The sequence below is a fragment of the Loxodonta africana genome, chromosome 22 (assembly GCF_030014295.1).
Source record: "Loxodonta africana isolate mLoxAfr1 chromosome 22, mLoxAfr1.hap2, whole genome shotgun sequence".
NCBI classification, from domain to species: Eukaryota; Metazoa; Chordata; class Mammalia; order Proboscidea; family Elephantidae; genus Loxodonta; species Loxodonta africana.
The window spans coordinates 9,622,206-9,637,501 of record NC_087363.1 but is presented as its reverse complement, the minus strand read 5'-3'; the positions used below and the strand labels follow the sequence as shown (position 1 = coordinate 9,637,501).

At 47.4% G+C, this 15,296-nt stretch overlaps 1 protein-coding gene and 1 non-coding gene across 8 annotated transcripts in view; one reads left to right on the top strand and one right to left on the bottom strand.

The window, feature by feature from the left end:
- The window catches only part of CADPS (calcium dependent secretion activator), a 580,697-nt gene that overhangs the window by 198,008 nt on the left and 367,393 nt on the right, over positions 1–15,296 (bottom strand). For all 7 annotated transcript variants that reach the window (XM_064274284.1, XM_064274283.1, XM_064274286.1 and 4 more), the window contains one exon: positions 11,174–11,313. In XM_064274284.1, coding sequence (XP_064130354.1) covers positions 11,174–11,313 — 140 coding nt within the window. The remainder of the gene's footprint in view (positions 1–11,173; positions 11,314–15,296) is intronic.
- TRNAK-UUU (transfer RNA lysine (anticodon UUU)) lies at positions 10,381–10,453 on the top strand. Its single transcript has one exon. It is a non-coding gene; the product is annotated as a tRNA-Lys (tRNA).

Below are 15,296 nucleotides of genomic sequence, written 5' to 3'. Positions count from 1 at the left end.
GGTTCAAGTCCACTCAGACGCACCTTGAAAGAAAGTCTGGTGATCTACTTTCAGAAAATCTGCCATTGACAACCCTATAGAACAAAGTTCTACTCTGAGATGCTTGGGGTCACCATGGCAACGGTTTGGTTTTGGTTTTTACCATCAGTGGTATGAATACACTGAAAGGCCTGAGTCTATACGACAATGTTCAGCATTTTGGGCTGCGCTAATGAGCTCTTCATTACCTTGCTCTGCTTACCTATCTAGACTCAGATTTTGCACATTATATTACCCGTAATTCCTGACCACACCGTAACGTGTAAGCCCTGCCTCCCATAACTGTGTACATGCTCTGCTGCTGGGATGCCTTCCCCTACCCCTTGGGTCAGAACTAATATTCTTCCCGAGTTTAAATCTTAGCTTTGACGTCATCACCTTCTGGGCCTTGTAGGTAGTTCTGCTTACAATTATCACACTACTGTAATTTGTTTGTTTTCATATTGTTCCTATCAGACGGTGACCTACTTGAGGGAAAAGGAACCTACTTTTCCTCCTTTCTAAATTCCTAGCACAGTTCCTGATACGCTGCAGGTGGTCAATAGATACCTGTTACATTTCAACTGGTTTTGAATGCCATGCTCTAGAGAACCCCGAGTGATCTTTACAAAGGTTTCTGATGCGATTTTAAAACACTGCAATGAAATATGCAAACCCAGTCACTGCCAAGACGTTTGAGTTCTATTTCTCAAAAATGCAGTCTCTGGGTGCTGCAAATGGTTAACACGCTTGGCAGCTAACCAAAACGTTGCAGGTTCGAATTCACCCAGAGGTGCCTTGGAAGAAAGGCCTGAGGATCTACTTCTGAAAAGTCAGGCATTGAAAACCCTATGGAGCACAGCTATACCCTGACAAACATGGTGTCACCATGAGTTAGAATCAACTCGATGGCAAATGGTTTCTCCCGATATATCCTATCTCTTTCCATCTCCACCGCCACCCTCCAGGCAAGCCACCATCATCTCCACCTAGATCACTGCAGTAGCCTCCTAAATGTCTCTGCTCTCACTCCTGGCCCCTACAGGCCACTCATCACATAGCAGCCAGCACAATCTCGTAGATGGGTAAATCAGATCGCTGACATAAAAAAAAAAGATACGAATGAGGAGCTATGGAAAGTTTTTAAGCAGGGGCATGGCAAGGTTATAGTTCTGTTTTAAGATGATCATACTGGCTGCTGGGTGGAGAATACACTGAGGGAAAGCAGTGAGGTCAGTGAGAAATGGCTGCAGTGGTGCAGGCAAGAGATGATGGTGCCTGGACCAGGCTGAGGGAGAGGGAATTGCCCGGTGGTCAGTAAGTTCATCAGCCCGGCCGTGCTGCTGAGACCAACATGGTCAGCTCTGTTATGTGGATCGCTTAGCTGCCCTGGGACTGCCCTTACCCTTCTTGAAATAACAACGACCAATTAATGTATTCATGGCAGAAACGGACCTCAAACAGGGGCCCTGCTAAAGTTAAGGAGAGAGAAGGCTCTTGGCATGTAGTGGTTAAGGGCTAGTCTTCCTGCTCCAGCTCTGCAATTGCTCTGAGATACTGGGCAAGGTGCGTAATCTCTTGGAGCTTTGTGAGACAGGGGCAGGAACGGTTCCTCTCCCAGAGGGTCATCGTGAGGATTAAACGAGAGAATTCTTGGGAAGTATAAGCATAGGGCATGCGCAGGAAGTAGCTGAATGAGAAATGTTGACCCTTACTACAAAGTCTCTCTCTGTACACTCAGTTCAATCAAGTAGATGAGACCAAATGGGCAACAGCTACCTAAAAGCAAAGATAATAAGGCAGGAAAGGACAGAAAGCTAGACGAGTAGACGTGGGCAACCCGGGGTGTGAAGGGCAAGGGGGTGAGTCCTGACATATTACAGGGGCTGCAACCAGTGTCAGAAAACAATTTATGTATAAATTTTTGAATGAGAAACTACTTTGCAAGGTAAATTTTCACCTAAAGCACAATAAAATTAAAAAACAAAACAAAGAAAATGAATCTCTGTGTGCAGAAGGGAGCATATCATTTATTAGCAGGAAAAGACAGCTAAATATGTGAAAAGAATTCTTCTTGGGCATGTGGCCATAGGGAAAGAGATGGAATAAAAGATCAAATATAGAAAGGGGGTGAAGAATTGTGCATTTTTAGTAACGACTGGCAAGACTGCAACAGTCTCACACTTTGCTGGAATTTTATCTGGCAGCTTCTACCCATTTCTTCTTCCCTGAAGAGGTTTGAAACAATGAATGCAGCCACCATATCATTTAACGTGCCTATAGTTTAGGGTTGCTATGAGTCAGAATCGACTCGATGGCACTGGTTTTGGTTTTTTTTTGTTGTTGTTTACAGTTTTTATTGATGAGATTGCAAGTAGAAAAAGGAGTCGACTAGAACCCATAGGCTGTAACTAATAAAGAATGATTAACTTTCCTTCATAATAAGAATAACTACTGCTTAGTGGACTTTTACCAGTCTTCCGTGCTGGGCCAGGCACTTTACCTGCTTTACGACACCCAGCCATGGGGTGAGCCATATAATCCCCCTTACCGTCGAGTCTGACTCATAGCTACCCTATAGGACACAGTAGAACTGCCCCAAAGGGTTTCCAAGGAGTGGCTGGTGGATTGGAACTGCAAAATTTTTGGTTAGCAGCCAGGCTCTTAACCACTGTGCGACCAGGGCTCTGAGTAGTATAATGGAGGGGTTAAAATCTTAGATCTGGAGCCACGTTGCCTGGATTAATGTGTGACCTTGGGCACTTTTCTGGACTTTCCTTTACCTCTGTTTTCCCATCTGTAGAATGGGGATGATAACAGTCCCTATCTCAAGGGTTGTTGTGAGGATTAAATCAATGAAAAATAACTTCTTACAACAATACATAGCACCAAGTGTGTACTTATAAATTCACTACTATTTTTATACGATGAGGAAACTGAGGTTCAGAAAGGTTAAGTAACTTTGCTGGGGTGGCACAGCTGATGAATGACATAACCAGAACTTTAACTCAGAACAGTCTGATTCTAGAGCACCCTCTTCACTGAGTTCTTCTCCCCACTCTGGGTGACACGCTTTGGTTTCCTTACTGAAATGACAACATGAACTGCCATTCCAGCTGAACAGAGAGGCTTTCTGGTGAAGAGCCTGCGAGCGCGGAGCGGGATCAGAGAAAAATTAACAGTCCTCCTTCGGAAAGTATCACTTGGTTTGCGTGAAGGAGGGGCTTTCCCTCTGAGGCTTTCCTCAGAATTTATTGCTAATTTGGCACATACCAGAAGGTGTCAAAACTGAGAAAAACGGAGGCCTGCAATGCACTGTTTCTGTCTAGTCGGCTCCGGCTCTGTATTTCGCTAGGTCGAAACACACTCGTTAAACAGAATGCAAAGTACCTGGAGCAGATGGAAGTTCTGTTATTGCAGACACAGGTGGCTTCCCCCTCCCAGCTCCTCACACTGAAGACAGATCTATCTAGGTGGGCACTCGTGGCCCTCGACTCTCGCTTCAGGCAGACGGAGACGTGGCAATCTGGATTTACCAACAGATAAATCAGGTTCTAGTGTGATGAGCCTGGCAACTATGATCTCAGATCCAGGGCAGGAATATCCAGGTGGGAGTCCTGGCCCTGCCATTCACTGTCCAGTGGTTTAGCTGTCCTGAGCCTCAGTTTCCCCAGGTATCACATAGTATCTACTTCGTATGATTGTGGTAGTGACTGAGGTGATGCATATCAGAGCTTAGCATGGTAAGTGGTACACAGTAAGTACTCAGTAAATGTTAGGCATTATTATTACTGTTATATTAGTTGGTGGTTTGAACCCACCCAGTGGCTCCACAAGAGAAAGGCCTGGCAATCTGGTTCTGTGAAAATTACAGCCTAGAAAACCCTATGGGGCAGTTCTACTCTGTAACACACGGTGTTGCTATGAGTCAAAATTAACTTGATGGCACCAAATAATAGTAGTAGTAGCAATGGAGTCCCTGGATAGCACAAACAGTTAAGCGGCTGGCCACTAACCGAAAGGTTCATGGTTCGAATCCACCCAGAGGCAACTCAGAAGAAAGGCCTGGTGATCTACTTCTGAAAGATCAGAGCCCGCAACAACCCTATGGAGCAGTTCTCTGCACACACGGGGTTACCGTAAGTCAGAATCGACTCGACAGCAAAGGGCTTGGTTTAGTAACAGTAGTAAAAATAGTAGTCCTGATCTACCAGAAAAACAAAACAAAAAACCCAGCGACAAAAAAAAGCCACCCCACTGCTGTCGAGCAGATTCTGACTCATAGAGACCCCACAGAACAGAGTAGAGCTGCCCCAGCTTTGCCAAGGGCTCATCGGTGAATTCCCTGTTTGGATTTAGCTTCCGTTTTGAGGGGCAGATCTACTGGGAAAATAAAGAGGGGTGTACCTGTCTGGTTTTGGAGCTCCAGGTTGTATTTTACATCACAATTCTAAAGTATCTTTGTTTGTAGCATTTCCACAAAACCCGTGCCAGTGAGTCACCGGCATCCCTGTCATTCGCTGGGAGCGTTTTAATTACACGATAGGCCAGAGAGAACTACTAAGGACTGGAGAGAAAAGGCAGTTGTGGTTGGGCTGAACCTAAGTCCCGGAGATCCTAAACAAATGCTGAGTCATGGGAGACCTTGTCTCGGCTTGCCTCCTGTGTTTTAACAAACAACGTTATTATCTAACAGTAGAGCTTCAAATTATATGAAGCAAAAATAGACCACATTGCAAGGAGAAGCAAAAAAATTCACAATTACAGTCAGAGATTTTAATACTTCCCTCTCTCAGTAATTCAGAGAAAATTAGTAAGGATATAAACGATTTGAATAACACTATCAACCAACTGGAGCCCTGGTGGCGCAGTGGTTAAGAGCTACAGCTGCTAACCAAAAGGTCTGCTATTTAAACCCACCAGCTACTCTTTGGAAACCCTATGGGGCAGTTCTAGTCTGTCCTACAGGGTCGCTATGAGTTGGAATCAACTCGACAACAATGGGCTTTTATCAATCAACTTGGCCTACTTGACATTTATAAATAATAAGCCCACAGGGGAGATAAAATGGAATCACAGGAAACATTAAGTTTGTCCAGCCTAGGCAGTGTGGTTCCAGAATCTGTGCTCATGTGGGCAGTGTCTACAGACTCAGGGGAAGGAGAGAGCACGGTGTAAAAGAATGAGAGGTCTAGAGCTGTAGCCCAGCCAGACAACAGAAAAGGAAAGGGGATTTTAAGAAGTATGGCTGGAGTTACAAGTTGTATCTCCTTTTTAAGGTATGTTAGAACATAAAAGAAAAAGCACAATTACTGTGAATCACTCCTGGCTGGTGGACTGTAGTTCACCAAGTTCAAGGTGAAGCCATGCACAGCTCTGTGTTTTATTCAAGTCTCAGCTTCCTCCATTCAGGCTGAACTGAAAGTAGCAACACAACTCTAGCGCCAGCTCTGCAGCTTGGGCTGCCTTGGGGGAGTCTTTTCGCTTCCCTAAGCCTCAGCTGGAAACCCTGGTGGCGTAGTGGTTAAGAGCTACAGCTGCTAACTAAAAAAGTCAGCAGTTTGAATCCACCAGGCGCTCCTTGGAAACTCTATGAGGTAGTTCTACTCTGTCCTATAGAGTCGCTATGAGTCAGAATCAACTTGATGTCAACGGGTTTGGTTTTGGGTTTTAAGCCTCAACTGCCCTATCTGTAAAGTCGGGATTCATTTCTTCCCTTATTCATTCATGCAACACATAATTTATGGGATTTCTACCACATGTCAGGTCCTATACTAGGGTCTATGAACACAGCAGACAAATGTCCTGGTGACATGAAACCCACAGTCTAGTGGGGAAGACAGAAAACAAAGGAATATGCAAAGTAATATATAATACGTGAGGCGGTGGTAGGTGCTCTGATGACGACAGAGCAGGGTAAGAAGAGAGGGCACAGGTTGGCCGGGCAAGCCATTCTGATAAGGAGAGTCACGCAGATAGGCGCAGGAGGGGAAAGAAGGCCATCCCAGGCAGGGCAGAGGGCAGGGACAAGAGTCTAGAGGGCGGAGCGCACTTGGAGTCTGTGAGGAAGATCAAGGAGGGAAACATGGCTGGAGCAGAGTGACCCAAGTCAGACAGGGAGTGGGGTCCTTATCAGAGAGGGCCTCATAGCCACGGTAAGGATGCCGGCTTTCACTCTGAATGAGAGGAGGAATCTTTGAAGAGTTTCCAGCATTGGAACACCAAGATCCTTCAAAGAGATTATTCTGGCTTCTGGGTGGGAAGCTGACTATAAGGAGGCAAGGACAGAAGCAGGGGACCTCTCCATGACGCGATGGCAACTGGTCCAGGGAGAGGTGATGGTGGCTTGGGTTCCAGTGTTACCTGGAGGTGGTGATGAGGGGCTGAATTCTAGAATTTTCTCGAAGGTAGAGTAGAACAAAGTTGCTGATGGACGTGATGGGGGTGAGAGAGAAAGAGAAATGTCAAGGATTACTTTGTGGCTCTTGGACTGAGAACCTGGGCGAAGGGAGGGGCTGTTCGGTAAGACGGGAGGACAGTACCACCACGACCACCCTTGTAAGGTTGTTTCAGTGGTGAAATGAGATATTGCATGGGAATGGACTTCCTGGACTCGGAAACTCCATATGGGCGTAAAAGATGAAAAATCAGAAAACCACCCGTTAAAAACCTGTTGCCGTTGAGTCGATTCTGACTCATAGTGACCCTATAGGACAGAGTAAAACTGCCCCATAGCGTTTCCAAGGAGTGGCTGGTGGATTCGAACTGTGGACCTTTTGGTTAGCAGCCAAGCTCTTAACCACTACACCACGAGGGCTTTCAGAAAGCCACCTAGGAGCTGCTTATTCTCAAATACACCCAGATATTAATGTTTTAAGGCCAAAAAGCAGTACTGCTTTTTCTCACTGACATTTTTCTATTTAACTAAAAAAAAAAAAAGGTATTTTGAATGGCCCAGTGGCTCATTCAAGGAACCACACACAGCCCATCAACAAGAAGTCATTGGCAGGAATTGTGATTTTCCTTTTCTATTTTAGAAAACATTAAAGTGGATATACTTTATAACCCAGCTATGCTTCTCAACAGGCCCTCTTCCTCCTCCTCTCTGCACACTATGACACTGCTCTGATCCTTCTACCCCGAGCACACACCATGGAGCTCAATAAAACCATTTTAAGTTTAAATAGAGAAAAAAATGTCGTCCATAAGCATTTTTATTTTCCTTGAGTTGTTCCTTATGCACCTCGGGTAGCTCACCCCTGACGAGGCCACGCTGGCCTGACAGTGTGATGGCGCCATTCATTGCTCACTTCTCCCGGCTCTTCCAGACTTCCCCACTCTACTTCCCGGCAGGGGTAATTTTGAAAAGGCAGCCTAGTGATCTGATATAGCTATGGAATCTGTTGGAAGTAAGCTACGTATTTCTTTTGGCATCAGTGGAGTCAAGGTAGCCTGAAATATGTAAATGATTTTACAAATGAATCAATGGAAAAATTACTGAATCCAGATCAGTTAGTTCAACTTTAAACAGAGTAAAAAAAAGGTTGTGAGAAATGGGAATTTGACCAAAGGGGAAAATAACAGCTATGTCAAGTGGCTCCTGTGGGGATACATGAGAGAGTGCGAAAGTACAAGTATAGTACTTCGAAGGGGCCTAGAAAGTGGGCTGAGCTGCTGTTCCTTTCAAGGAAGATAAAAAGGAAAGAAAAAGAAAGAAAGAAAAGCAGCTTGGAGGACAGGCGTGCTTGTTCATATTTCTGTTCTCTCTCTGATCTGCCCTCTCCTCTTCTTTTCTCTCTTCCTCCCTCTGTCCTGTTCACTTCATGCTCTGGTTCCTTCAGCAAATGCTTACTGGGTATTTATGAGTGAGTATTTTGCTAAAGAAGCCCCTGGGTGGTGCAAATGGTTAACATGCTGGGCTGCTAACCGAAAGGTTGGAGCTTAAAGGCTAGGGGTTTGAGTCCACCCAGAAGTACGTCAGAAGAAAGGCCTGGTGATCTGCTTCCAAAAAAACCCAGCCATTGAAAACCCTGCGGAGCGCAGTCTACCCTGACACACACGGGGTCACCATGAGTCAGGACTGCGGAGCGCAGTCTGCTCCCCTGACACACACGGGGTCACCGTGCGTCAGGACTGCGGAGCGCGGTCTGCTCTGACACACACGGGGTCACCGTGAGTCAGGACTGCGGAGCGCGGTCTGCTCTGACACACACGGGGTCACCGTGTCTCAGGACTGCGGAGCGCGGTCTGCTCTGACACACACGGGGTCACCGTGCGTCAGGACTGCGGAGCGCGGTCTGCCCTGACACACACGGGGTCACCGTGAGTCAGGACTGTGGAGCGCGGTCTACTCTGACACACACGGGGTCACCGTGAGTCAGGACTGTGGAGCGCGGTCTACTCTGACACACACGGGGTCACCGTGCGTCAGGACTGGCTCTTCAGCCACTGGCTTTTACTTTGTTAGAGACGCAGGGTCGTCTTCTCAGTGCGGAAGGAACATGGCAGAATTCTCAGCCCCTTTGTCTTGAAACGAGTAGGTTTACCACGGAGGGGAAAGGGATGTTAGAGGGAAATTACATGTCATATTTTGGGAATACATGCCATAAGCATGGAAAGAAGGAGATAAAGCGGGTCTCAGAAACATTTCCTGAGACATCTTCACAAGACGTGGATTTAATTGCAGAAAAACCACTGGACTTGACTATGGACAACTGAAAAGGGACTGAGTGTAGTGTGTAACAAGGGCCTGGCCTATGGGCAGAGCTTTGCCTAATCCCAGCTCAGCCTCCAGGACTATTATGGCCTCAAGGCAAGGCAGTGTAAATTCCCCAAATCCAAGTCAGTGCTCTGGTTCAGTAACAGGTCTCCAGCTCGCTGGGTGGCCCTTTGTTCACCTGAGTTCTCCACACGTGACCTCCTCTGGAGCCTTGGGCTTTCTGGGGTCCCTACAACTCCAAGGTGGCAAGGCTAGGGCCCCGTTCTCTACTCTCTGACCACATCTGCTGTGGTCTGCTTATCTGCTGGGGTGTCCACTTCCTATCCTAGTCACTCCTTTCTGGACTCCTCGTAGGGTTCTGTCTAAACCCGCATTAATCAGTGGCTAGGCCCTGACACCACCCATCTGTCAGTTGTACTGTGGTGGCTTGTGTGTTGCTATGATGCTGGAAGCTATGCCATCAGTATTTCAAATACCAGCAGGGTCACCCAGGATGGACATGTTTCAGTGGAGTTTCCAAACTAAGACAGTCTAGGGAGAAAGGCCTAGTGATCTACTTCCGAAAAAATCAGCCAATGAAAACCTTATGGATCACACCAGAGCACTGTCTGACTTGCTTGCTTTGGACACTTCATCAGGAGGGATCGGTGTCTAGAGGAGGACATCATGTTTGGTGAAGTAGAGGGCCAGCAAGGGTGAGATGGACTAGCACACTACTCACAACAGTGGACTCAAACATCCTGCAAACATGAGAATGACGCAGGACCAGACAATGTTTTGTTCTGTTGTATATGGTGTTGCCAAGAGTTGAGGTCAACTTGACAACAGCTCTCTCTCTCTCTCAAGCCCTGATACTGGGATCCTGAATTCCCCAAACCTGTAGTACCTACAACCAATCCCAGTTTTGTCAGCAGTTTTACCATTTTAAGCCCTCTCATAAGCATGTGCACCCAAAAAAGAATGAATGAGACCTTCCTACTGACGAGAGGGGCTAAGAGCTAAGGTAGGTAGTTGGCAAAAGACACCTGCAGAACACTTGAAAACAGACTATGCACCCCCTCATGCCGGTTAATCACCCCTCTGCTCGGAGTTACACGGCCCAGCTTCACTCTAAGTGATCACACTCCTGGAGATGGAGGGTCCGAGTGACGTGGTTTAACAAGCCATGGCTCAGCATGCATCTATGTGTCAATAAACATTTTTTGTACAAATCATTGGTTTGATTTGTGAGATAAAACTATCTTACCTGTTCTTTTTGCCTCACTTAAAATTTCTTAATCTATCCATTCCTCTCAAACCTTAAGAAAATGAAGACGATCAAAAATTTACTATTTTCTTGTCATCAGTTTAAAAGTGACGCTAAAGGTGTCATGCAGCAACTGGCCAAACCTCACAGGTGTGCTTCTCAATCCAGGTGCACGTGAGCAACCCATGCAGGCTGAAGGTTCTGGACGCCTCAGAGAAGGTACCTGAAGCCTGTAACACCCCAAACCAGAATCGCCCAGATGCTTCTAGAAAAATTTTGAATCTTACTGGCAATTCTATCATACAGAAAGTGAAGGGAACTGTTCTATTGTAACAGTAGGCAAAAAAGGCAGTTATAGTAATCTTAAGAATAAAGGAAACCTACAGTAAATAAATACGCCTGGATAGCTCAGTCGGTAGAGCATCAGACTTTTAATCTGAGGGTCCAGGGTTCATGTCCCTGTTCGGGTACTGCCGTTTGGGAACCCTGATAGCATAGTGGTTAAGTGCTATAGCTGCCAGCCAAAAGGTCAGCAATTTGAATCCACCAGGAGCTCCTTGGAAACTCTATGTGGCAGTTCTACACTCTCCCATAAGGTCACTATGAGTTGGAATTGACTTGATGGCAATGGATCTTTTTTTAATAGTAAATACTGGAGCCCTGGTGGTACAGTGGTTAAGAACTACAACAAGCTACGGCTGCTAACCAGAAGGTCAGCAGTTTGAATCTATCAGCTGCTCCTTGGAAACAGTACTGTGGCAGTTCTACTCTGTCCTACAGGGTTGCTATGAGTCAGAATTGACTCGATGGCAGTGGGTTTAGTTTGGTTTGGTATAGTAAATATCAAGGATTCCTGGTGATGCAGCGGTTAAGCTCTCAGCTGCTAATCACAAAGTTGGATTAAGGAGAAAGATGGGGCAGTCTGCTTCTGTGAAGATTACAGCCTTGGAAACCCTATGGGGCAGTTCTACTCTGACCTATAGGGTCACTATGAGTCAGAATCAACTTGATGGCAGTGGGCTTTGTTGGTACAGTAAATGTCAAAGTCAAATATTTCATTAACCTCTCTTGGATGTTTTGTTTCCTTCCACATAGTTCAATAAATGAAATAGTTTTTTCTTTTTTTTTTGTTATTTTAAGAAATGAATGGATGTGTACCCAAAATCACCACTTGGAAAAGAGACACTTACCCAGAGTGCTTCATGTTTTGAGGCTTATCCATTCGGACAGCAAGTTTGATTTTGAGATCTTGATCGGGGCAGTTTTTGGAGACTGTCATTTTGTGCCACTCAGACTGTTTGGGGCTGTTCGGGGTGGGATGGAGAATAACCTGTAGGGAAAAAGGAAACTGTCTCAGCTGGAAATAGAAACACCGTTATGGGCATGATTTACAAATGAGAACATTTTGATGCTGAGGTTGCATGACTTGTCCAGGTCACACAGACAGCGGAAAGACAGCGAACTGAAGTGGAGGGCTGGTTGTTGGACTCAGATCCGAGGCTCCATCTACAAACCTTGTCTGGCTCATGCCGAGAAGCCAGAAATGGCCTTCTCTGGCTCTCCTGTCTCTCTTCCTGGCTAATTCCATAAAGGTGAAGGATCATGATTTCTGTGATTCTACCTTTACTTTTCTGGAGTTCAGTGAGATCTCTCACCGTGGCAGAGCGGCCAGAACAGAGGATGTTTAGCGTGCATCGTGCTCTCCAACTTCATGGAAGCCGTACGTGTAAGTATGCACAAAAGGAAGAGGTACCCTCCCGTATTAGAAAGGAAGAGGTACCCTCCCGTATTAGAAAGGAAGAGGTACCCTCCCGTATTAGAAAGGAAGAGGTACCCTCCCGTATTAGAAAGGAAGAGGTACCCTCCCGTATTAGAAAGGAAGAGGTACCCTCCCGTATTAGAAAGGAAGAGGTACCCTCCCGTATTAGAAAGGAAGAGGTACCCTCCCGTATTAGAAAGGAAGAGGTACCCTCCCGTATTAGAGAACAACTCTGGCCCGCCCTCTCTTCCCACTCTCCTGGATCTCCTTCACCTTTGCGAGAGGCGAACTTCTGCAAAGGCTACAGGGAAAAACGGAAGGGACCTTCTCTGATGGGGAGAATGTGAGACTCAGGTGGGGGAGGGACCTGCTCAGGGTCACACATTTCACTGGGATTTCACCGTGACTTGAAAACGTATGCACAACCTTGTCCTGGCATGGCTGGAGGCGTGCACGGCTCAAAGAGCCATCTGCTTCGGACAATGCCATTGTCCGCCATGGCTCATGGCATGGCTGGAGGCGTGCACGGCTCAAAGAGCCATCTGCTTTGGACAATGCCATTGTCCCCCATGGCTCAGACACGGCACTTTCTTTTGGGTCTTCTGCCTCAGTTTTCACCCTCTCAGATGTTGCAAATGAATCAAGAAGCATCGCTCTGTAGCATCACGTTTTCATTTTGTGACGAGAGCACCCTCAGGAGCCACATGGAACCTGGGAAACACGCACTGAGGCAGGAGTGAAATATCTGGAAAACCCCCTAAATGAGGGAATGTGAACTAAATATAGGCACGACAAACGCTGGGATTGCTAAGACTTTGCTTCTGCTATGGCAGCATGCCCTGGTTTGTTGCTTTGGCTCTGCTTTCAAAGCGTCTATTTCCTCCAGGTGCAGGGACGGAGGGCTCCTCTCGGAAGCAGGGGGGTGGTGGGCTGGGAGGGGTTCAGAGGCTCAGGGTGGGTGTGATAGCCTTCCAGATGCTGAGTCAGCTTTGTTGCGGCCATGGAAGCTCAGCCGTGCTTGGAGGGTAGAAGCATATGGTTTTCTGTGTGACTGGGGAGAAGAAATCTGAGAGGGGCAGGAGAACACGGCAGGAAGAAAGCTCAGTGTGCTCTGCCAGGCCTCAGTTGTGCTGATTTCTTCCCCTCTTCATTCACCACTACTACTCTGATCCTAGGGCTAACTTTTTTTAAAAAATTATTAAATTTCCTTTCTCAGGAAAGAAAAAGGAGCCCTGGTGGGGCAAATGGTTAACTGCTAGGCTGCCAACTGAAAGATGGATGGTTCAAACCCACCCAGCAGCTCTGTGGGAGAAAGGACCTGTCAGTCTGCTCCCGTAAAGATTACAGCCTAGGGAACCCTATGGGGCGGTTCTACTCCGTCACATATGGGTAGCTCTGAGTCGGAATCAACTTGATAGCACATAACAAACAACAACAAATCTTAGACATTCTTACTAAACACAAAATTTGAGTCTTCCAGTGTCTTATGACATGATCAAAATACAGGAATACAGGAAGACCTGAGTTTCCAGGCCAGTGGCTGCCCAAGTTTCTTGATGATGCCAGACCACTCCTTGGAAACCCCACAGGGCAGTTCTACTCTGTGTAAGAGGGTCGCTGTGAGTCAGGATCCACTCCATGGCAACGAGTTTGGTTTTTTTGCTGGCCACTTCAGTAAAATATTTTTAAGCAATTATTCCAACCTCTGTAGGTTAATATTTTACATTATATATGTTTACTTTGTATTAATGTACCAAATATCATAAAACACACACAAATATAGAAGTTCTAAAGGATAGGCTAAAGTTGAAAAAAATTTAAATACCTTTTAAAAGCTTTGTACTATCGCTAGCTAATATCTTAAAGTGCCATAAATATTTACAGGGAAGCTCATTGTGAAGGATAAGATATACCAGTTGCCGTCAAGCTGATTCCAACCCACGGCAACCCCACGTGTGACAGAGTAGAACTGTGCCCTGCAGGTACTTCATGGCAACCCCACGTGTGTCAGAGTAGAACTGTGCCCTGCAGGTCCTTCATGGCAACCCCACGTGTGTCAGAGTAGAACTGTGCCTGCAGGTCCTTCATGGCAACCCCACGTGTGTCAGAGTAGAACTGTGCTCTGCAGGTCCTTCATGGCAACCCGTGTGTCAGAGTAGAACTGTGCCCTGCAGGTCCTTCATGGCAATCCCACGTGTGTCAGAGGAGAACTGTGCCTGCAGGTCCTTCACGGCAGCCCCACGCGTGTCAGAGTAGAACTGTGCCCTGCAGGTCCTTCATGGCAACCCCACGTGTGTCAGAGTAGAACTGTGCCCTGCAGGTCCTTCATGGCAACCCCACGTGTCAGAGTAGAACTGTGCCCTGCAGGTCCTTCATGGCAACCCCACGTGTGTCAGAGTAGAACTGTGCCTGCAGGTCCTTCATGGCAGCCCCACGTGTGTCAGAGTAGAACTGTGCCTGCAGGTCCTTCATGGCAACCCGTGTGTCAGAGTAGAACTGTGCCCTGCAGGTCCTTCATGGCAACCCTACGTGTGTCAGAGGAGAACTGTGCTCTGCAGGTCCTTCATGGCAACCCCACGCGTGTCAGAGTAGAACTGTGCCCTGCAGGTCCTTCATGGCAACCCCACGTGTGTCAGAGTAGAACTGTGCCCTGCAGGTCCTTCATGGCAACCCTACGTGTGTCAGAGTAGAACTGTGCCCTGCAGGTCCTTCATGGCAACCCCACGCGTGTCAGAGTAGAACTGTGCCCTGAAGGTCCTTCATGGCAACCCCACGTGTGTCAGAGTAAAACTGTGCTCTGCAGGTCCGTCAAGGCAGCCCCACGTGTGTCAGAATAGAACTGTGCCCTGAAGGTCCTTCATGGCAACCCCACGTGTGTCAGAGTAGAACTGTGCCTGCAGGTCCTTCATGGCAGCCCCACGTGTGTCAGAGTAGAACTGTGCCTGCAGGTCCTTCATGGCAACCCCACGTGTGTCAGAGTAAAACTGTGCCCTGCAGGTCCGTCAAGGCAGCCCCACGTGTGTCAGAATAGAACTGTGCCCTGCAGGTCCTTCATGGCAACCCCACGTGTGTCAGAGTAGAACCGTGCCCTGCAGGTCCTTCATGGCAACCCCACGTGTGTCAGAGTAGAACCGTGCCCTGCAGGTCCTTCATGGCAACCCCACGTGTGTCAGAGTAGAACTGTGCCTGCAGGTCCTTCATGGCAGCCCCACGTGTGTCAGAGTAGAACTGTGCCTGCAGGTCCTTCATGGCAACCCCACGTGTGTCAGAGTAAAACTGTGCCCTGCAGGTCCGTCAACGCAGCCCCACGCGTGTCAGAGTAGAACTGTGCCCTGAAGGTCCTTCATGGCAACCCCACGCGTGTCAGAGTAGAACTGTGCCCTGCAGGTCCTTCATGGCAACCCCACGTGTGTCAGAGTAGAACTGTGCCCTGCAGGTCCGTCAACGCAGCCCCACGTGTGTCAGAATAGAACTGTGCCCTGAAGGTCCTTCATGGCAACCCCACGTGTGTCAGAGTAGAACTGTGCTCTGCAGGTCCTTCATGGCAGCCCCAC